The sequence below is a fragment of the Octopus sinensis genome, linkage group LG10 (assembly GCF_006345805.1).
Source record: "Octopus sinensis linkage group LG10, ASM634580v1, whole genome shotgun sequence".
Taxonomy (NCBI): Eukaryota; Metazoa; Mollusca; class Cephalopoda; order Octopoda; family Octopodidae; genus Octopus; species Octopus sinensis.
Window position 1 is genome coordinate 85,027,551 of NC_043006.1, and position 23,336 is coordinate 85,050,886.

Here is a 23,336-nt window from a genome sequence, read left to right on the forward strand (position 1 = left end):
TTGTGTATAGAATCATCATTGTTGTCATCATCATTGTTGTCGGTGTCATTATCATTATTGTTTAATGTCTGCCTTCCATGCTGGCATGGGTTGGATGGTTTGACAGGAGTGAGCTGGTAGAAACGTTAGCACGCTGGGCAAAATGCTTAGTGGTATTTCGTCTGCGGTTACGTTCTGAGTTCAAATTCCGCCGAGATCGACTTTGCCTTTCATCCATTCGGGGTCGATTAAATAAGTACTAGTTACGCACTGGGGTCGATATAATCGACTTAATTCGTTTGTCTGTCCTTGTTTGTCCTCTCTGTGTTTAGCCCCTTGTGGGTAGTAAAAAAATGGGTTTGACAGAAGCCAGCCAGGCAGATGACTACACCAAGTTACTGTGTCTGTTTTGGCATGGTTTTTATGGCTGGATGCCCTTTCTAAGACCAACTACCCTGCAGAGAGCGCATGTGTGTGTGTATATATACACACATATGCACGTGCATATGCGCGCGCGCACGCACACACACACACATACATGGGTGTGGTTAAGAAAATCCCTTAGCAACCTTGTGGTTTCAAGATCAATCCCATTGTGGAACACCTTGGGTGAGTGTCTTCTGCTATAACCTCAGCTTAAATAAAATTTTGTAAGTGGATTTTGTAGAGGGCAACACTGAAAGTATCCCATTAATGTGTATGTAGGCATGGTTGTGTGGTTACAAACTTCATTTTGTGGCCATATGGGTTTGTGTTCAATTCTATTGCATAAGACTTTGGCCCCAGGTTGACCCTAAATCTTGTGAGGGGATTCTATAGACTGGAATTAAAAGAAACCATCTTGTCTTCATGAAAACATATCTGGCCGTTGTATTGTTTTTGTTTGAAGGAACAGGGAAATTATTACTGTCTTTGAAAATAGGTGAGGGTTGAAGACAGGTGGTGTACCCAACCATAGAACATCTGCCTTGACCTTTTAGTATCCAGATTACTCTGTCGAATGTGATGCTTGTTTATTCCACTTAGTTTTGAAATAATAATGCATCTCATAGCTTCAAGATTTTTTGTAAAATGGCATTGTAGGGTAGGCGTGAAAGATCAAATCAGTTTAGTTTTAAAGTAAAGCAGGCAGAACATTTGAGCCAGAAATGGCTAGTTTAAATACTAAAGGGTTAATAAATTTCATCTGACCCCATGCAAAAATGGAAAAAAGGACAATAAAACAAAGATGGTGATGCAAATATATAATATAGTTAGCTGGTCTGTTGTGTTTAAAGTGCTTTTGGCCTAGCATATTATTATTGCTTTATTGATAAATGTCTTTCTGCTGCAGTCTTCTATTATTGTTGACTTTGTTCTGAATCTATTCTTAATACTGCTTTAGCATACAATACCCCTCTCTGCATTAACCTCGCCTTTGCTTGTCCATCCCATTTATGTTAGAACCAGATAGCTAGGCTGCTGTCTTATCTCCTTTGTCTTACATCCAGTTAAATATATATCCTTTAGCCCTTCCCTTACTATATTCCTAATAATTAGATTTCTTTGTCCCAATTAATTTTCAATATAATTAACATACTGAAGACAGCAAACTGGCTGAACTGTTAGCACACCAGACAAAAAGTGTTTAGCAGCATTTTACCCATTTTTACATATGAGTTCAAATTTTGCCAAGGTGGATTTTGCCTTTCATCCTTTTGGGATCGATAAAATAAATACTAGTTGGGCATTGGGGTTGATGTAATTGACTTAGCCCTCCTCCCATGAAATTGTTGGTCTCATGCTAAAATCTTAAACCAACATAATTAAGATATTAGAGTAGCATGTATATATACATATATATATATATATATATATATATATATACACACACACACACCACACACACACACACATATATATATATATAATATATATATATATATATATATATATACGTCACAGGTGCTAAGCTGTATCGGCCCTTGCCTTTCCCTTGGACAACATCGGTGACGTGGATAGGGGAGGCCGGTATGCATGGGCAACTGCTGGTCTTCCATAAAACAACCTTGCCCAGACTTGTGCCTCAGTGGGTAACTCTCTAGGTGCAAACCCATGGTCAGTGTCTGACCGAAGGGGTCGCAATATATATATATATATATATATAATATATATATATATATGTATGTGTGTCTGTGTGTAACTCTTTAGCATTCAGATTACTCATGAATCTTGGGTATTGACATAAATAATATGATCATGAATATAAGTGGCCAAAATTGGGATCCTCTGAAGGGTTTTTGGAGTAACATTACTTGATATTTTATGGGGCTTGGTGATCAGAGAGGTGCTCCAAGCGGAGCTGCAATTCCTTCAAATTGAGAGATCACAGCTTCGATTCTGTGGTCATGTGGCAAGAATGTCAGGAAAAAGAATTGCTGGACAGGTTTTACAGGTAAAGCTAACTGGCAGGAGACCAAGTGGGTAGATCATGAGCAAGATGGTTGGATAACAGTCATGAGCTTGGTTGGTTTTTGCCTGGTGGCATAGCCAGACCAATTGGAGACATTTGCCTCTCTGACACAACCCGATGGAAAGCGTGCTTGGGAACTCTGTCCCCCCCCTCTCCAGCCCTCCAAGGATTAAATGAGCAAAGAGATGAGATGCTGGTATTTAATGATTGATTCAAGGTGGCGAGCTGGCAGAAACGTTAGCACACTGGGCAAAATGCTTAGTGGTATTTCGTCTGCTGCTACGTTCTGAGTTCAAATTCCGCTGAGGTTGACTTTGCCTTTCATCCTTTCGAGGTCGATTAAACAAGTACCAGTTACGCACTGGGGTCGATGTAATCGACTTAATCCGTTTGTCTGTCCTTGTTTGTCCTCTCTGTGTTTAGCCCCTTGTGGGTAGTAAAGAAATAGGTACTTAATGATTGGAATCTCAGATTATCTGTCCTTCATTGCATGAGAAAACCTTAATTCAGACAAACAATTTAGTACAAGTAGGTCACTATTAAAAGAGTTAATCTCATTCATTTCTCTCATCAGATTTGCATCACTTCTCTTCATTTCTATAATGGTATGCTGCTTATGTTTGTCTCTTTCTCTCTCCTATTTGGTCTCTCTCCCTTGTTCCCTTCTGCTCTCTCTATTTATCTCTCTCTTATCTCTCTTTAGTATTATTCATCATTCTCAATCTGTTAAACATGCTCTCTTTTTTTTTTTTATAGCTTTCTCATGTATGACTTGTCTTAAGATGCTTTAATCATAAATTATTTATAGCTAATTGTTTAGTCCCTGTCATCAATCTGTATCATCACTACTACCATCACACTGTAAAGTTTGAAGTATAAATTCAAATATATTCAAATTATATATTTCATTATTTTCCCATATTGATTAAAGTAAATAAGTCATATATATATATATATGTGTGTGTGTGTGTGTGTGTGTGTGTACAGTATATACATGTATGATATGTAATACTTAGACATGGAAGAATTGGGAAAAATAAAAGGAACAATAGCAGAACAATGAACATATGAAACTTGTCTACATGGTGGGTCTCCTTTCTCTGTGTGTGTGAGTGTGTACATACATATATACAGAGACAGAGAGAGCTGTAATTCTATTGCATATATCTTTACATGTACATTATTCTCTCTCTCTCTCTCTCTCTCTCTCTCTCTCTCTCTCTCTCTCTCTCTATATATATATATATATATATATATATATATAATATATATATATATATATATACACACACACACACACACACACACATATATGTCGGTGTGTGGGTGTAACTCTTTAGCATTCAGATTACTTTAATGCTTACTCAGATTTTTTAAAAAAATCAATCATGCATTGTTTCATAGCTTCAAGGTTTTGGTGATGAGATTGTTTATTTTTAGAATGACAGAAAGACATTGTAGGGTAGGTGTGATAGGTCAGATCTGGCTGGTTCGAACATACAAACAGAGACTATTTCACCAGCTGTGGCTGGTTTAAATGTTAAAGGGTTAATTAGGTCATCTCATTTGTACTTATATATATATATATATATATATATATATATATATATATATAATATATATATATATATATATATTTTCTTTCCTTGTTTCTTTCTGTGTTCCTTTCTGTGGAAGAGCGTAGGCTCGAAACCTAAAAGACTTTTCCAATTCCCGAGTGTGATACTAATGCGTCTGTTTGTGTTCTACACCACCTGTCTTCGTCTTTTGTTTTTTTTGTGAATTCTCCCTATATATATATATCATCATCATTTAACGTCCGCTTTCCATGCTAGCATGGGTTGGATGTACGACAGAGGGCTGGCGAACCAGATGGTTGCACCAGGCTTCAATCTTGATCTGGCAGAGTTTCTACAGATGGATGCCCTTCCTAACGCCAACCACTCTGAGAGTGTAGTGGGTGCTTTTACGTGCCACTGGCACGGGGCCAGTCAGGCGGCACTGGTAACGATCACACTCGAATGGTGCTCTTAATACCATACACACACGCATGCACACACATATACAATTATATCATCTTGTATAATCCTGTGTGTGTATACACACATGTACAAGCACATATATTATAATAATTGCATCATTGTGTGTATACCTACACATATACATTGTGTCGAGGTGTATAATTTTATGATATATATGTCTATAGATGTATATATAACTTGTATTACAACCACTTTGCAATCACATCCTGCAATACCATGTACCTGGTTTTGGTCATTCAGGTATATCTAATGAGGTATCTTTTCACCTGTTTGAACTTATTTTTTATAAATTTTCTATATAGCATTATCAGACTTTATTTATTTAGTTGTCTCATTTGGGTTTTGAACATCAAAGTCAAAATCAATCAGATACAATCAGCTGTATTGGTACTCACCTATTGATCTTGCCTTTTATCTAAAAATTTTCCTGTTCTATCATCCACCTTCTCTGATTCTCTCGTTCTCTTACTCGTCAGCTTGCATATTTTCTCTCTCTCTCTCATTTATCTGCTCCATCTCTCAAACCATGTCCTTACTTCCCATCTCTTGTTGCCTCTTACTTCCACTCCTTGCTGTCTCTGCTCTCTAACTCACCCATTTCCTTTACTGCTCACCTCTCAAACCATCTCCACTTTGTAAATATTTACATATATGATCATATTACGTGTGTGTATGTATATCTATGAATGTATGTATATATATATATGTGTGTGTGTGCATAGCCACTACACACATTTTTTTCTGTCCTTGTTTTTTCTGTGTCCCTTTCTGTAGAGGAGCATAGGCTCGAAACGTAAAAGACTTTTTCTATTCCTGAGCGTTATACTAATACATCTGTTTGTTTTGTACACCACCTGTCTTTGTCTTTTGTTTTTTTCGTAAACTCTCCCTATGTATATATATATATCATCTGTTTTCTATGCTGGCATGGGTTGGACAGTTTGACCAGAGCTGGCAAACCAGAAAGCTGCACCAGGTTCCAGTGTGATTTGGCTTGGTTTCTGTGGCTGGGTGCCCTTTCTAATGCCAACCACTTTATAGTGTGCCGGGTGCTTTCAACATGGTACTAGCATAAGCAATTCTAAGTGCTTTTTACATGGCACTGGCATAAAGTTCAATTTGTAGCAAGAAATGCTGATTCCAGTGGTAGGTGTATAGTGTACCAAAAGTTCATATACATAGGGACATGTATGAATCTGGTTGCAGTCTAAAGACGTTGGCACCAGATTTCATTTGAGAGGTAGGGAATGATAATAATAATAATGATATATAATGGACAATACATTTTGGAGTCATCATAATTAAAAGATTTTTCAGAATAAAGTATAGCCTGTCATAACATTCTCTTTGGCAAAAAAAAAATGTTTTGTATATTTTATTTATTTTTGTATGTGTGATATTTTTTGTTTTAAAACCTTGCTTCTAAGTTGACTAAAAAGAGAAAAGGAAAAAGAGAAGTGCATTTGACATCTACTTTATTGCGTATTTGTACAAAAAAACTCTTAAAAACACAATTCTCAGCAAAATATCCATCCACTGACGTAGAGATGGTCATTAAAAGGACTTAAAGTTTGGTTAAATATTATGTTGCATAAATAAAATATCTCTTATGTCGATTGTGACTTTCTGCTTCAATGATACATACATATATATATATAAGTACTGTAGCTAATTTTTCTCAGTCATTTCCTTGTATGGTACCTTTGTTGTTCAGGAAATCTAAAGTACCCCAGTAGAAAGCTTTCATTATGAAGATTCAAAATAATTTTCCTCGTTTTTTTTGTGTTTTTTTTTTTTTTGTGTGTGTCTTCTACTTTAGCCTCAGGCCGACCAAAGCCTTGTGAGTGGATTTGGTAGACAGAAAGCTCATCGTATATATATGTATGTATTTGTGTATGTCCCCCCACCATTGCTTGACAACTGATGTTGGTATGTTTATGTTCCTATAACTTAGTGGTTCAGCAACAGACACCAATAGAATAAGTTTACAAAGATGGTGGGGAAACACACACATGACAAGCTTCTTTCAGTTTCCGTCTACCAATGGTTGGCCCAAGGCTATAGAAGACACTTCCCCAAGGTGCCATGCAGAGGGACTGAAGCTGAAACCCCACCTGCACCTATGATATAAACTTCCTGTTTTAAAGTGACCGAAATTAAAATTTCCATCTGAATTTCGTTTTAATTCATGTTCCAAACATCAGCTTAATAGTGATTTAAAGCTATTTTATTTAATTCTTCGTGATTTTCAAACTAAAGTGAAATAAAAGCAGCATAGTTTCAACAGAAATGTGATCTCATAACAAAAGGTTTAATGTTCTCAAAGACTTTGAATAAGAGAAAACGGTGTAGTTCACATCTGGTTTTGTTTGATTGCAAATCCCTTTATAATTTTTCATTAAAAAAAAAAGTCTGTGAATTTTACCATGGGTGCACATGCATGCATTCATGTATGGCAGATTTCTCATTCATGGATGTACTATGTCTTCTAGTAGGTTAAAGTGCCATAACCAAAATCTTCATATCCACCCTCCCACACACACGGTCACACACACATGCACTCTTCCTTTTTATGATGAGATTAGCAAAACGAAATCTTCAGCTAACTTAAGATCTCTCCAAATCACCAATTACACTCGACTACAGTAGCACCATGCTGGCCAATTAATTAAACAACCGATCAATGTGGGTGGCGGCGGCGGGGGTGATGAGGGTGATGGTGATGGCGACAGTGGTGCCGGTGATGGAGACCTGTTGATGATTCCGTATCGTATGAACCAGCCATCTCAGACTTTTTGTAGTTTTTAAGTGCAGTTATCTGTCGTTTCTGCTTTCATCAGTACCACTGCACCTCCCCCCCCCCCGCTCTCTCTCTCTCTCCCTCCTCTCCTGCCATCACCGTTGAAATCCAGCTGCATTCTTTAAGTGACTGATCAGCTGCTGCAGTGGTTTTTATCTGCTCTGATGCAATTGCTGCAACCACCCCTCCCCCCCGCTTTCTCTGCTCCCCCCCCCCACTTCCCCCACAGCTATTTTCAATGCATTTTTATGTCAGAAACCAAAGAATGCAGAAGCTAGTACAGCACCACCACTAACCCCCCCCCCCACACACACACACACCCATGCCCAATCTCTCTTTATTTTTCCATGCACCCTCGTTAACTCTGTGTCTCAATCTCTATGGTATATCTCTTACTCTTTTCTCCACCAGCCTTGTCTTTCTCTCTTCCATCTTTCATGTTCCATCTACACTCTACTTATTCACTTTGCTCTCTCTCTCTCTCTCTCTCTCTCCATATATAACACTGTATCACTCTTGTTCTCTCGTCACAGATCTATGTCAGGAAATCTAAGTTTCGAAATAAGAAGAATGGAATCCACCTGAAAAAAAAATATATATATATATATATATACTGATAGCTTGTAAAGTTTACACACACACACACACACACACACACACACACACATATATATATATTGTGTACATGTGTTTTATTCATATTAGGTGTTCATCATCAACATCTCGAATGTTCCCTGCTCACCCATTCCACATTGCTATCCCAGCAGCCCTTGGCTTGACGTAATAAGGTGCTAGTTGTCAGAGAGGCTTTTAATATTGATTTTGTTTCATCTCATAAGGTTTACTACCCCTCTCTCTCTCTCTTTTTCTCACTCTCTGTCATCTCTTCCTCACCTCTCTCTCACTATATATATATATAATATATATATATATATACATATATATATATATGTGTGTGTATATATATATGTTACATAATACAATAGCAGGAATGATACATCTAAAGCACATACCAAGATCTCTGCAGGCACGTGCTTCTAGTAATGTAATGTTAGTGACAGGGTGGGATGTGCTTGCAGGTGAGGTGGGCGAGTATGTGTATCGGAGTGGGTAGGTGGTGTTTCACTGGGGGGGATGACAGTGCATCCTAACAATGGTGGCAGTGGTGGTGGTGGTGGGCAGTGGTGGCAGGAGATAAAAAGAAGAAATGGCAGCTGAATGAAAGAAAGAGGGTGAAGAATTATCCTACATGTATGTGGTGTGATGGAAGTGGTTGTTAATGTGGGAAATGTGGGGCAGGAATCAGTACGGATTGAAGTTAATGTTGTTGTTTAAGCCCAGCTCAACCCCAGTAGAGAAGATCTATGATTAATGACATTCCTATCATGACCATCCCCTTTCAATTTTATTTTTCTTTGTCCTATGTGCTACAAACCTAGGATCACATGCAACATGTCCTTTTTTTATAAGAAACTTTATTTTTGAAATAAGAGGAATGAAATACTCTACAAAAGAAGGAATGAGCATTGATAGTTTCTTCTCTCTCTCTTTCACTTTGTCTGTCTATCTATCTATAATGTCTGTCTGTATATGTATAATTATATAATGTTCATATATCCGCCAAGGTCGACTTTGCCTTTCATCCTCTCGGGGTCGATAAATAAAGTACCAATTTCGCACTGGGTCGATATAATTAAATAATCTGTTATAATTAATCTGTTTGTCTGTCCTCATTTGTCTCCTCTATGTTTAGCCCCTTGTGGGTAGTAAAGAAATATATATAATGTTCGTATGTATATGTACCATCATTTTTGTAAGATTTATTTCCAGAAGCAAAATGTCATTTGATGTATTTAAATACTTAATTTAGTATTTACTATACATGCTTTCTGCAGATCTTAATGATTCAATGCATTTGGGTATCATACTAATGACTAGTGTTTACATACAATGAGGGATGTCTATTTATTTTTGGTGTGTATGTGTAAACACCTTCATTTCCATGCTTACATACCTTAACCCTTTTGTTACTGTATTTATTTTGAGATACCCTGTTTTTCTATCAATTACTTTAAGTATAACCAAGAATTTAGTAACAGTGTTAGGAACATAAATTGTGTCTAAGGTTTGGTGGAAGATTTTAATTCAAAACTTATGAAAACAAGACATTTGTACTCAGAGCCAGAGCCAGTTTCAGCCGAGTTGGTAACGAAAGGGTTAATGGGTCAGACAGAATTCATTGAGGCAGCTTTTATAGGGTTGAATACCTTTCCTGACACCAACCCTCACTCATTTCCAAGCAAAGTAATAATCTCTAAGTCTATCGAATAATAAACAGCCCAGACCCCTGGTTACATGGAGTCTTCCAAATGACAGAGGTGCATGTTTGTATATAACACTGGTGTGCATATTTTCACATTTGTTTATGTGTGTGTGTATGATTCAAGGGAGACTTGGGATGCTATTTTTAGCATATTGTGCAACCATTTAGAGGCTCTGTAGTAGGAAAGTGAGGAATAGCTTGTGTGTATGTGTGTGTGTTGTATAGGAAATATGAGGTGGTGGGTGTGGAGTTAGAGAAATGAGTTGAGTACAAGTCCTCTCTCTCTATATTCCCTGACCAAAATCAGTTGAGCAAACAAAGCTGTATTGATTTTTATTCACAGCCTGTTATTGTCATTGTTTAGTCTGAGGTCAGCCTTTGATTGAGCGGAGTTATGATCAAAAGCATTCCAACTGTGACCATCCAATCTTTTTCTTGCATGTTCTTTCTTTCTTTTTTTTTTATCATGTTATGATATTATTTGAGAGATATTTGGTTCCTGCTTTTTGCAAGTCAAGCAATGCATAGAACCTCCATACACACATACATAGATGCAAGCCTGGCAGTGTGATAAGAAGTTTGCTTCCCAACCTCATGGTCCCAAGTTCAGTCCTACTGTGTAGCACCTTGGGCTACTATAGCCTCAGGCAACTAATGCCTTGTGTATGGATTTGATGTGTGTGTGCGTATATATGTGTGTGAGAGAAGTTTGTGTCTGTCCACCACCACCACCACTTGAAACTGGTGTTGATGTATTTGCATCCTGCTAACTTGATGGTTTGGCAAAAGTGACCAATAGAATAAGTACCAGACTTTAACCCTTTAGCATTCAAACTGGCCATATCTGGCCAAAATATTTAACCTGTTTTATATTGAAACTGACCAGATCTCACTTCTCACCTCAGCTCTACCATGTCATTCTAAAACTAAAAAATAGCATCACTGAAATCTCTAAACTACAAGATAATGCAGGATTAATTCAAAACAATATAAATGAACAAATATCACATTTGACAGAATAATCTGAACACTAAAGGCTTAAACAAAAAACTAAAAATTCTTCAAGGCAGTACCCCAGCGTGGCTGCTGTCTAATAACTGAAATAAATAAGAGAAAAAAAATATGTATATAATTATGTTTGCAATACATATTCAACAGAAAAAATGAAAAAAAAAAAAAAAGACTTGCAGACTGTAATAGTCTATAAAATAGAATTTAAAATTTATTCTTTGTGTGTGACTTGGTTCTGGTCTGCAGCTTGTTGGCTGAGAACCCATGTTTTACGGTCTGAATTCAAATTTCACCAGAGACAAAGGAAACTTTTTTACGTGTTCGATCTGTCTGAGGTGCGTGGGAGTTATTGATAAAATAAAATACTACTGAAGTTCTGAATCAACTGGATCAATATAACTGAATATATACATATATATATATACTCATACACACATGCACACTCACTCTTTGTTCTTAATGTTTGATTTTCTACCTACATAACAAAACACATTGATATTAGTGTCGGAATTTTAGAGGGCTGTAATGTGCCACACTATGGTGGCAGATGGTCGACAGGACTCGTATGATGGATAATATGATTGTGTTAAAGGCCTTGTATAAGAATTATATTTGTATACTCAATTAATAGGTTACATGTGTGTGTGGGTGGATGTTAAAGATCCTTTTGAAATATATGAATTGCAGTTATTACTACTACTACTACTACTACTACTACTACTACAGCTGTCACTTGTAATTGAGGATGGCTTGGTGGTATGGACCTTGCTTTTGCTATTTGTTTTAGGTAAGGCAACAAGCTAGTAGAATTGTTGACCTGCCAGAAAAAATTCTTAGCAGAATATTTTTCTGGCTTTACATTCTGAGTTCAGATGTTGACTCTGCCGTTTCTCTTTTCTGGTTCAATAAAGTAAGTACCAGTTGAGTGCTGGGATAGATGCAATTGACTAGACTCATCCCCACGAAATATCAACCTTTTTTAATACCTTTTTTTCAAATCAGCCAAATCTGGCCTCATACTCCCAACCTTACAATGTCATTCTAAAAATAAACAATCACATCATTGAAACCTCGAAGTTACAAAATGATGCATGATTAATTCAAAGCATTTCCATTTGATAGAATAATCTGAATACTAAAGGGTTTAACCCAGTGGAACATTTAGAATATGACAACCAGGAAAAGAGAGAGTCCTGTAACTAGCACTAGGCTGGTACCAGGGCTGTAGAGTGTGCATGCCAAATCTTCAGCTCTTATTTCTGAAAATGGATTTTTTTCCCCTACTTTTTTCAGTCAGTAGATTGTGGCCATACGGGGGCACTGCCTTGAATTTTTAGTCAAATGAATCGACCCCAGAACTTGTTTTTTCAAAAAGCATGGTACTTATTTTATCTGTCTCTTTGGGTGAGCCACTAAGTTACAGGGATGCAAACACACCAACACCAGTTGTCAAGCAGTGGTGGGGGAACAAACACAGACACAAAGACACACACATACATATAGATATGCATATGCAAGGCAGGCTTCTTTCAGTTTCCATCTACTAAATCCACTCACAATGCTTTGGTTGACCGAGGCTATATTAAAAGACACTTGCCCAAGGTGTGCCACATGGTGAGACTGAACTTAGAACCATGTGGTTGGGAAGCAAGCTTCTTACCACACAGCCATGCCTGAACATGTAAAACTACTTAACAAAATTCATTTTGAAAGAAATTAGTTTGGTTTTACAATCCTCGTTAGAACAAATGCAACAATGCGTTGTAGTAAGATGTTCCAAATGACTTTTCCAATTAACCACCTTTTGATTAAAAGTAGTCTAGGATGGAAATACAGAGACATTAATGCCTTACTACTACTACTACTTCTATTATTATATTGTTGCTGCTTTGGTTTTTACACATTCCTCTCGTTTTTAGATTTCTATTATAATGTGGGATTCAATTTGGAAATTTGGAGGAAAGAACTGAATAAACTTAATTTAAAGGAACCAGAAAAAGAAAGAACGATGTAAGATGGGTGCTTATGAAAGAAATACGAGTTTGAGGAATTTAAAAAAAGAAAAATACCGTATAATGTTGATTTGGTTTTGTTATTCACTCATTCCTTTTGAAAAATAAATCTAAATCCTTGACTTTTATGCTATGAACTTGTAAGAAATGGTGGGGGGGGGGGACAAATATTAAAAAATATAAATAAATAAATAAATACAAACATATCTTGTACTTAAAGACTAATTAATTTTTGTTGAATCATCATTGATGTTTTGTCATCATTTTTCACAGGGTCCCCCCCCTCAGCCAGTTTACCATTTGTGCTTTGGAGTTAAATAGATTTGGAGGATTACTCCATTCGATCATAGCGTGTTTTATCTGTGTGACTCATGTAGGAATTCTCCCTCATGTTTCATTTTATATTTGTCATATATAGCAATAGGGTTGTTCTACTTTTTGTCTCACTTCAGTAAGAGTTTTAAGTGTTCTAAGCGTTGTTGTTGTGGTGGTGGAGGAGGGGGGGATTCTCTCGTTTGTTTTCTAACTGTATTGCTGTTGTTGTCATATACAATACCGATTCTGAACTGTTGTTGTTGTTTTTTTTTTAATTCATCGGAACATTACACAAGTGATGCAATTATATTTTCTTTGTGAATCTCTTCTATTCACTCAATCTCATTTAGATGAATGATCATAGCTCTATTAAGTTAAATATTCTATCATCTCATGGCTCTGATTTTTTCTGTGTATATACATATATATATATATATATATATATATATATATAATATATATATGTTATCATTTTGTGTCTGTTATCCATACTGGCATAGATTAGACAGTTTGAGTGGAACTGGTAAGCCAAAGAGATCCACCAGGCTCCAGCCTGATTTTGCTTGGTTTCTATATCTGGATATTCTTTGTTGACACCAACCACTCCACCACAGAGTGTACTGAGTGCCTTCTACATGTCACCAGAGATTTCTTTTCCTTCTTTGGACTTTTCACTGAGCGTCAAGCTGATAATATATCTTCTGCACGTCCTCTTGCTGACCATTAATTTTACTCATTTATATGAATTGACTAATATATATATATATATATCCCTCTCTCTCTTTCGGAGAGGCACTGAGCAGCTATACGCACACATACACACACAGCAGTAACTTCCACCTACCGAATTCAATCACAAAGCTCCGGTTGACTCAGGGCTGTAGTGGAAGACACCTACCCAAATAGTCAATAAATGTGCGTGTATATATATATATATGAAAGATAGGCTCATTTCCTCTCTGTTTTCCATGCTAATATATATGTGTATAATCAGTATAGTCATCATTCAATGTCCACTGAACCCCAGGACTTATCCTTTGTAAGCCTAGTATTTATTCTATCGATCTCTTTTGCCAAACCACTAAGATATGGGGGTGTAAGCACACCAACATCGGTTGTCAAGCACTGGTGGGGGACAGACACACACAAACACACACACATATATGTATATGCAATGGGCTCCTTTCAGTTTCTGCCTACCAAATCCACTCACAAGGCTTTGGTTGGCCTGAGGCTATAGTAGCTGACACTTGCCCAACGTGTCACACAGAGGAACTGAACATGGAACCATGTGGTTGGTAAGCAAGCTTCTTACCACACAGCCACTCCTATGCCTTTATATTTATACTCATGTATCTTTGTGTTTGTTCCTCACTATAATTTGACAAAAGGTGTTGGTTTGATTACTGTCTTGTAATTTCGTGGTTCTGCAAAAAGAGACTGATCGAATAAGTAACAGTCTTTAAAAAAATGTAATTACTGGGGTTGATTTGTTTGACTAAACTTTTCAAGACAATGCTCCAGCATGGCTACAGTCCAGTGACCGAATCATGTAAAAGACAAAATATACATGGCAGTTGTGTATATTTATTGTTATTTAAACCTACTCAGAGGCATTCTGAACATGACACTTCCCATGTTTTTATACAACTCAAATTACATTTCCTGTGCCCTTTCCTTTTTTTTTTTTGTTATTTCTAAGACAGTAGGCATGGCTGTATTAAGACGTTTGCTTACCAATTACATGGTTTTAGGTTCTGTCCCATTGCGAGTTTCTTTAGTGTCATCCAACCAAAGTACAAATATATGGGAAACTACCACCTGTATCATCTCTTGTGAAAGGTAGAAGAGTCCCGTTTGCTGGACATTGTTGTAGAGCTGAAAACAAGGTAATTTCTACTCTTCTCCTCTGGAAGCTCACGATACCAGAGGGCGCACACTCTCCTACCCTGATGTAATCTCCAGGGATACAGGCATCCAGCAACAGGACCTCTGTAATGCTTTGATGGACCGTGAAGTCTGGCATAACATAGTAAATTCCACTGTGTCGACCACGGTCGAACAATGATGATGATGGGTGGTTTGGAAACAAACTTCTTACCACACAGCCACTCATTTTCTTCTGAACTTCTACACTTTAAAGTTGTTTAACCTAATTATCATTCAATTCTTTGGTAATTAATCTCCAGCAATTGATTTTAATATACTGAACTCTGCATAATTTCAGAGAATTTTGTTACTTTATTCCATGAGGTGTAAAATTTATCACATACAGCATTATATTTTATTATAATTCTATACTCTTGTTGTTCTTATCATCATCATCATTATTATTGTGTCTATAAATTCAGAATTCCATAATTTGACACCCTAATTGCAATAACCATTTAGTCATGCAAGGAGTGCATTTCTTGGATGCAATCAACTCTCATATTATTTAGCTGCTGCAACTAAATATGCCAAACACTCACACATGAGGGAGTCTTTATGCAGTAACTTGACCTGCTAGAAATAGTAAGTTTTCCTAAATTACATCCTCCTATTCTTAAAGAGAAGGAGTAAGGATTTATTAAATAATGTAGTCTTAAATATATAAACAACAAAACAGAGATGATAGTTAAGGCTGAAACACTTATGATCATCATAACTAAGCTCAGGTTAAATCACACTCACACCATTCTACTATAGGTACAAGGCCTGAAATTTTGTGGGAGGGAACTAGTCAAAACTAGTACTGATAGTTTTATCAATTGTGAAAAGACAAAAGGCAAAGTTGACCTTAGCAGAATTTGAAGTCAGAATGTAAAGACAGATGAAATACTACTAAACATCTTCATGTGCATTTATAATAACACATTGTGTTCCACCTTTGATTTTATATATATATGTTTGCGTGTATAATATAATGAGAAATAAGAATGGGGTGAGTTAGTCATTTTACTACTTTAATTTACAATTGTTTCATCTTATAGGCGCAGGAGTGGCTGTGTGGTAAGCAGCTTGCTTACCAACCACATGGTTCCGGGTTCAGTCCCACTGCGTGGCACCTTGGGCAAGTGTCTTCTACCATAGCCTCGGGCCGACCAAAGCCTTGTGAGTGGATTTGGTAGACGGAAACTGAAAGAAGCCCGTCATATATATGTATATATACATGTGTATGTGTATATGTTTGTGTGTCTGTGTTTGCCCCCCCCAACATCACTTGACAACTGATGCTGGTGTGTTTACATCCCTTGTTTGGCAAAATATACTGATAGAATAAGTACTAGGCTTGCAAAAGAATAAGTCCTGGGGTTGATTTGCTCGACTAAAGGCGGTGCTCCCGCATGGCCGCAGTCAAATGACTGAAACAAGTAAAAGAGTTATCATGATATAATGAAACAATTCTAAATGAAAATAGTAAAATGACTTATACACATATACAAGAAAGCTTCTTTCAGTTTCCATCTGCTAAGTCTGCTGACAAGACAGTGGTCAGCCTAGAGCTATAGTAGAAGACACTTGCACAAGACCCTACACAGTGGAACTGAACCTGAAGTCATGATTGGGAAGCAAACTGATAGTACTCCTGAGGAAAGTCATGACTATTACACTCCCCATTTACACCCACACTCTTCCTTAAGTTAGTAGGGAGTGTCACCGATTAAAAGTACTAATAATTCGATGTTTTTTTAAAAATAGAATAAAACCCCTACCCATTCCTATGTTTGGTTCCTTTATAAATTGTGCAAATATAAATATTTTATTGGTTTATTAGTTGGATTTGTTGCAGTTTTCTCTTCTTAACCAATGAAAGGACACGTGTGTGTGTGTGTAATATTTTTCGATTCTTAATAACTGATAGTTAAATTTACATCAACTTAAGGTTACGGTTTTTGACTCATGAAATATAAACACTGTTTTAGTAATTCACTGATAACCATCTGGGGTCTGTAACTTCTATCACCATGAAAGTCATGTTTGCTTAAACGCATACATTACTCTCCAGCTGGCTCCTATACGAATGCTTACTTGTACACGTACACACACACACATGCATATATATAAATACTTAGACACATATAAATACAAACAGACAGACGCATGCATGCTATACAGCTTGGTATGTCTACTACCTTATCTTCTTCCTACAGATATCCTACTCAGTCCGGTGCTGGCATGCAAACTTTTCAGTAGTTGCCTTTATCCCATTGACCTGTTGACATCCTTGTCTAGAAGTTTTTGTCGAATATATCATCATCATCATCGTTTTAGTGTCCACATTTCCATGCTTGTATTGGTCAAGCAAAAATTGTATGAGTCAAGCAAAAATTTGTTGGAGCCAATTTTCTTTGGCTGGATGCTTTTCCTGTCCCCCAACACTCACTTGTTTCCAAGTAAAGTGATATATTTACCTTAGTCCTTCAAAAAACAAACAGCACAGTGGCTGGGCATGTTTTAGTGTCAGATTGCAAAAAAAAGACGCTACCTGTCCACACTCACACACACACATGCACGTATATGTCCACACTCACACACAAGTACATGCACGTATATGTCCTGATGACAGGTAATGTTGATTTGATGGAGGAAGTGAGCTTATGCGAACAGAAACATTTGATCATTATAAACAAAACATCTGTGTGGTTGTTCAGCAAGAACTTGTAGAACCCTCATACATCATCTAAAATGGAAGAATCTGTGACATGTATGGAAAATACTTTTGCTTTTCAGGGCACATCTTAATTCTAAACCAAGGAGCAGCAAAATTTTTATATGACTGACCCCTACATGGAATCATTTGATAACTTATGAATCCCTGTCATGTAAATTACTAATAAACAATAATTCCTTTTGTGTCATTGATAAGTTTTAATAAGTAATATTTAAAGAAATTTAATGAAAATTCTTAGCAAAACTGATAAAGAACCCTAAAAATTCAGTCACATTATGGTGATATAATCAGAATATTTAACCCTTTAGCATTTTGACCATTTAAATGTATCCAGCCCCAAATTTTCTACCTGTTTTATGTTCAAACTGGCCAGATCTGGCCTCTCACACCTACCTAACAATATCATTATGAAAATACCTAACAATATCATTATGAAAATATATAATTACATTATTGAAATCTCAAAGCTGCAAGATAATGCATAATTAATTCAAATCAATGTGAATTAATAAGCATTATGGCTCAGTGGTTAGAGTGTTGGGCTCACAATCATGAGGTAGTGAGTTCAATTCTTGGACTGGACTGTGTATTGTGTTCTTGAGCAAAACACTTTATTTCATGTTGCTGCAGTCCATTCAGCTGTAGAAATGAGATACAATGTCACTGGTGCCAAGCTGCATCAGCCTTTGCTTTTCCCTTGGATAACATTGGTGGCATGGAGAGGGGAGGCTGGTATGTGTGGGCGACTGCTGGTCTTCCATAAACAACCTTGCCTAGATTGTACCTTGGTGGGTAACTTTCTAAGTGCAATCCCATGGTCATTCATGACCGAAGGGGGTCTTTACCTTTTTTAACATTTGATAGTATAATCTGGAATGCTAATAGGTTAATGTTGAATATGTATTAATGTTGAATAGTGATTATTGCATTGATATTCGGCTGGAAATTAGGGAATTTTATCCTTAAATTACTGCTCTCTTCCAGTTGTAGTTCACTAATATTTCAGCATCCTTAATGCTTATTGATCCTTCAAAAAGCAACATAGACACCACCACCCTCAAAGTATATTGGGCAAAATACTCCTTAGAGGGGTAAAGGAAAATAAGTAAATATAATCACCAACAGGAATCGGTCTGCCAGTCTGATATATGCCAGATGGCCAAGATATCAACCTCTCTCCCTCTATCTATCTGTGTGTGTGTATGTGAGGTGCATACATAGCTCTGTAGTTAAGAAACTCACTTCTCAACTACATGATTTCGAGTTCAGCCCTATTGCACATTATCAATCAATTTTTTGGTAATTAATATCCAGCAATCTATTGTAATATACTGAACTCTGCATAATTTTAGAGAATTTTGTGATTTTTCATGAGCTGTAAAATTTGTCACATACAGCATATTTTATCACAATTATATAGTTGTTATTGTTCTCGTTAATATTATTATTATTACTGTTATGATTATTATTAGGGCAGTGAGCTGGCAGAATCATTAGCATGTCAGGCAAAATGCTCAGCGGCATTTCATCTGTATCTACATTCTGAGTTCAAATTCTGCTGAGGTTGACTTTGCCTTTCATCCTTTCACTGTCGATGAATTAAGTACCAGTGAAACGCTGGAGTTAATGTAATTGAGTAGTCCCTTCCCATCAAATTTCAGGTCTTTTGCCTTTCGTAGAAAGGATTATTATTATTATATTATTATTATTATTATTATTTTTGTAGTACCTATAAATTCAGAATTCCATAATTTGACACCCTTTGGATAAAATGTCTTCTACTGTAACCAGGACTAACCTGTGCTTTGTGAGTGAATTTCATTGACTGAAACTGTTGTACGAAACTCATTGTGTGTGTGAGTGTGTGTATGCGTGTGTCTGCACATGTTTGTATGTGTGTGTGTGTGTTGTCATTACTTAAGATATAATTTGTTAACATTGTCGTCAATATGAAAACATATTAAATTCAATTATTAATGGTTTTCTTTTCTCTCTTTCCTTTTTCTTTTTACAGAGAAGTTCACCAATCTGGGAGGATTTTACCAATAAGGCCACCAAACTGAATTCGTCACTGAAGTAAGTACCAAGAGAACAATGGTTCTTTTGTTGAGGCTTTCACACACACTACACTACACTAAACACTTGAAGTCTGGCATTAATAATAGTTCCTTTATAAAACTACTTGTAAAGTTTGAGTACAGCTACCGCCACCACCACCACTATTTTCTTCCTCTGGTTTTCCATTAGTACATGTATATAGGAGTGACTAATCAAATGTGGTAATATGTGGTTGAATGTGTTCTTTTGTGATCTTCTAGAAAAACCTACTGAAAAAACACCCTCTTTAGTTAATGCTCATTTTCTGGCAGCAAACAACGTTTGTATCCTCTCTTCATAGTCACATGTGTCTCTGTTTGTGTGTGTGTGGTGGTGGCAGCGATGGCAGTTTGTGTGTTTGTAGGTGTGTGTGCATTTATATGGTCTTATAGGCCAAACAGTTTTTGAAAGCTTTAAATTTCATGATTAAGAAGCTCACTTTGTAACCACATGGCGCTGGGTTCAGTCCCACTGTGTGGCACCTTGGGCAAGTGTCTTTTACTATAGCATCAGCCCAGCCAAAGCATTGTGAATAGATTTGGTAGATGGAAACTGAAAGAAGCCTGCCTTATATATATATATATGTGTGTGTGTGTGTGTGTGTGTATGTATCTGTTTATTTTGTCATAGTTTCCATGGCTGAATGCCCTTCTTAATGCTATCAGTGTACTGGGTGCCTTGATGTGGCATTGGCACAGGTGCTTTTTACATGGTGTCAGCACAAGTGTTTTTATGTGGCACTGATGCAGGTGTGTCCCTGTCTCGACATTTGGCAACAACTGTAAACAAGCATCATCATCATACAAGCAATGTTGTTCATTTGCCATCTTCTGTGAAAACGTGTCTGGTCATAGGGAAATATTACCTTGCTTGGAAACAGGCGGGGCATCTGGCTATAGAAAATATATGCCTTAACAAATTGCATCTGACTCCTGCAAGCTTGGAAATGTGGACATTAACCTTTAGCACACTGTTGACACATGATGTCGCCATGCAAGTTTTCTCCCTTCTCAATACAATACAATGTGCCTGCAACTACAGGGGAGAAAACTGGTACAATACCATGATGTGCCTAAGTGTTTAAAAGGATTGACGAAGATGAAGGTTGACCTTCAAAGTAAAAAATGATGGCATGGTTTTGGTTTTTTTTTTTTTTTTTTTTTTTTTTTGATGGTGGAAATTATATTTTGTAATGTTTGCTCTCTCAGTTGATTTCCTTCACCTGACCCATTAATTGTACAAGAGGAAATACTTAACATAATGGTATTTTTTTCTCTCTATTCTATAGCACAAATTCTCTCTAGGCCCACAAAATTAGTTTTCTCCATCTGTTCTTATCTTTGTTCATTTCTTGTTCACTTCCATACAAATACTTTCCTTGATCAATCTTAATTGAGAAATTTCTTTGCAACAGAATTGAGAATCCAACATGATAGTTACTTCAATGGATATACAGTCAAATTTCAGAGGAATTAGCTGCAAATATCAACTGTGACATCTGTGTATCTGCCTAATAGTCTTCATGGTTACCAACAGATAATACCTAGCAACAGGCTTTTTGTATAAAAGTACTTTCAGTTTGTACACATACATAAAAAGAGAAAGAAGATAACTGCCGTTGCTTTCTCTGTGAATGTACCATGACCTCATTGCTTCTCACATTCATAATTTTTCTTTGAATAATTGAAGAACTATTCCCATATTTTCTCTTATGAATGACATTAATGCCTCTAATATCCAGTTCTTATTTTGTTTTTCCAATTCCTCTTCTTCCTTACGTATATTCCTCATTCAATCTGATCATTTGAAGGTGGTTGTTTTTGTTTTTTTGTTTTCCCCCTTTTTTTTTTTGTCCTGTATCATATTTTCATTAATCTGATACTACACTCCTAATGGGAATCATTTTAAAACAAAATTGAAGGTTCTTTAAAATTTATTCTGGTCATCAGTATCCATAACTATGGTGCTGCCACCTACACAACAAAATCTGATCAGGCCATTTATAGAAATCAGTTGAGAGTGTCTCATGATTACATGAAAGTACAAGGCCTCAAGGTTATGGTATTCAGCTCATAATCATAAGGCCATAGATTCAATTCCTGGACTAGCCAATGCATTGTGTCCTTAAGCAAGCCACTTTATTTCACTTTTCACTGGTCTGCTCAGCTATAAATAACTACCAGCTAGGTGCTGCTGGTGCATCTCTCTCCCTCCCTCCCCCTCGGCTTTCGCTTCCTTTCAGTTTCTTGTTACCAATTGCTCAAGTCAAGGTTTTTTTCTTCTCATATGCTGCCCAATGAACTGAGCCTGTTTCCTCCTTATTTCTGGTGGTCTTTGCTTATCTAAGGACCTTTGCTCATCTTAGGACCTTGGTGTTTGTCACTGAATCTGCATAGGACTCTTTCAACATTCTTCAATGTTTTTTTTCCTCCTCTTTTTTTTTCATTTTTATTTGTATCTGCCATGATAGTATGGGTTAGACTCACACTAACGTGGAAAATGGATAGTTTAGACTTCTTGCATAGATTAGACTGCTAACATAGCTTAGACTGTGAACATAAGTTATACTGCTAGCACAGATTAGACTGAGCATGGGTTATACTGCTTACATATTCTGAAAAACTATATTTAGTAATGATATGCTTTGATGCTTTACCTAATATTCAAAATAATAATAACTATGGTTATTATTATTTTGAATATTAAGGTAGGCAATCTTCCTTTCCATAAGTCATTGATATCTGAAGCTTTGTAACTCTCTGTGACTTACATATGTTACAGCACTCTCTTAGTTTCTTCATTCAAAATTTTTTAGATGTTCTCTGGAGATCTACCAAAGTTGGTTCTTCTTTTCTTCAAGTAACCAACTGTCATTATTAGTCACTTTAAACCTATTGAGAAGTGTGTAGATGTGATGAAGTGACTTTTTTTTTTTTTTTGTTAAAACAGGAGAATATAACAAACATCACCTTTTGTGAAAGGAGTGAACGTATGGGTGTCACTTCAAAATACTAGCAGTGGATATGATGATGTCAGGTTTGGAAGACATGGTATGGATTGAGAAGGCAGCGAGTTGGCAGAAACGTTAGCACGCTGGGCAAAATGCTTAGCGATATTTCGTCTGCCGCTATGTTCTGAGTTCAAATTCTGCCGAGGTCGACTTTGCCTTTCATCCTTTTGGAGTCAATAAATTAAGTACCAGTTACACACTGGTGTTGATATAATCGACTTAATCCGTTTGTCTGCCCTTGTTTGTCCTCTCTGTGTTTAGCCCCTTGTGGGTAGTAAAGAAATAGGTATGGATTGACTTATCTAATATAAAGGATATATAAACTTCTGAACTTAGCTGATGATGTTTAATGATCAAAGAAAGTGTGTCTCTTTTTAGTGGCATTCTGGGAGTATGTCTTTAATACAGGCTTTAGCAAAGTTAAAAATATGTTACTTGGCAGGGTCCATTGCTCAAAAATCCGGAAGTCTCCCCAGGTCAAGCTGCTACTTTTTCACATTAAGAGGTCGTAGTTTCTTTATTATGGTTGTTTCACTGGAAAGAATCACAAGACAAATTCTTCAAGCTGAGCCACCTGGCAGAAGACGTAGGAACAAACCAAGGAGATGATTGGATAATAACCAAAGTCTCAGTTGTTATGC

The 23,336-nt window shown here is 36.7% G+C and overlaps 1 protein-coding gene across 33 annotated transcripts in view; it reads left to right on the plus strand.

The window, feature by feature from the left end:
• LOC115216372 (protein MTSS 1) overlaps positions 1-23,336 on the plus strand; it is a 337,421-nt gene that overhangs the window by 66,641 nt on the left and 247,444 nt on the right. For all 33 annotated transcript variants that reach the window (XM_036506884.1, XM_036506899.1, XM_036506878.1 and 30 more), the window contains exon 2: positions 19,603-19,664. In XM_036506884.1, the coding sequence (XP_036362777.1) occupies positions 19,603-19,664 (62 nt within the window). The remainder of the gene's footprint in view (positions 1-19,602; positions 19,665-23,336) is intronic.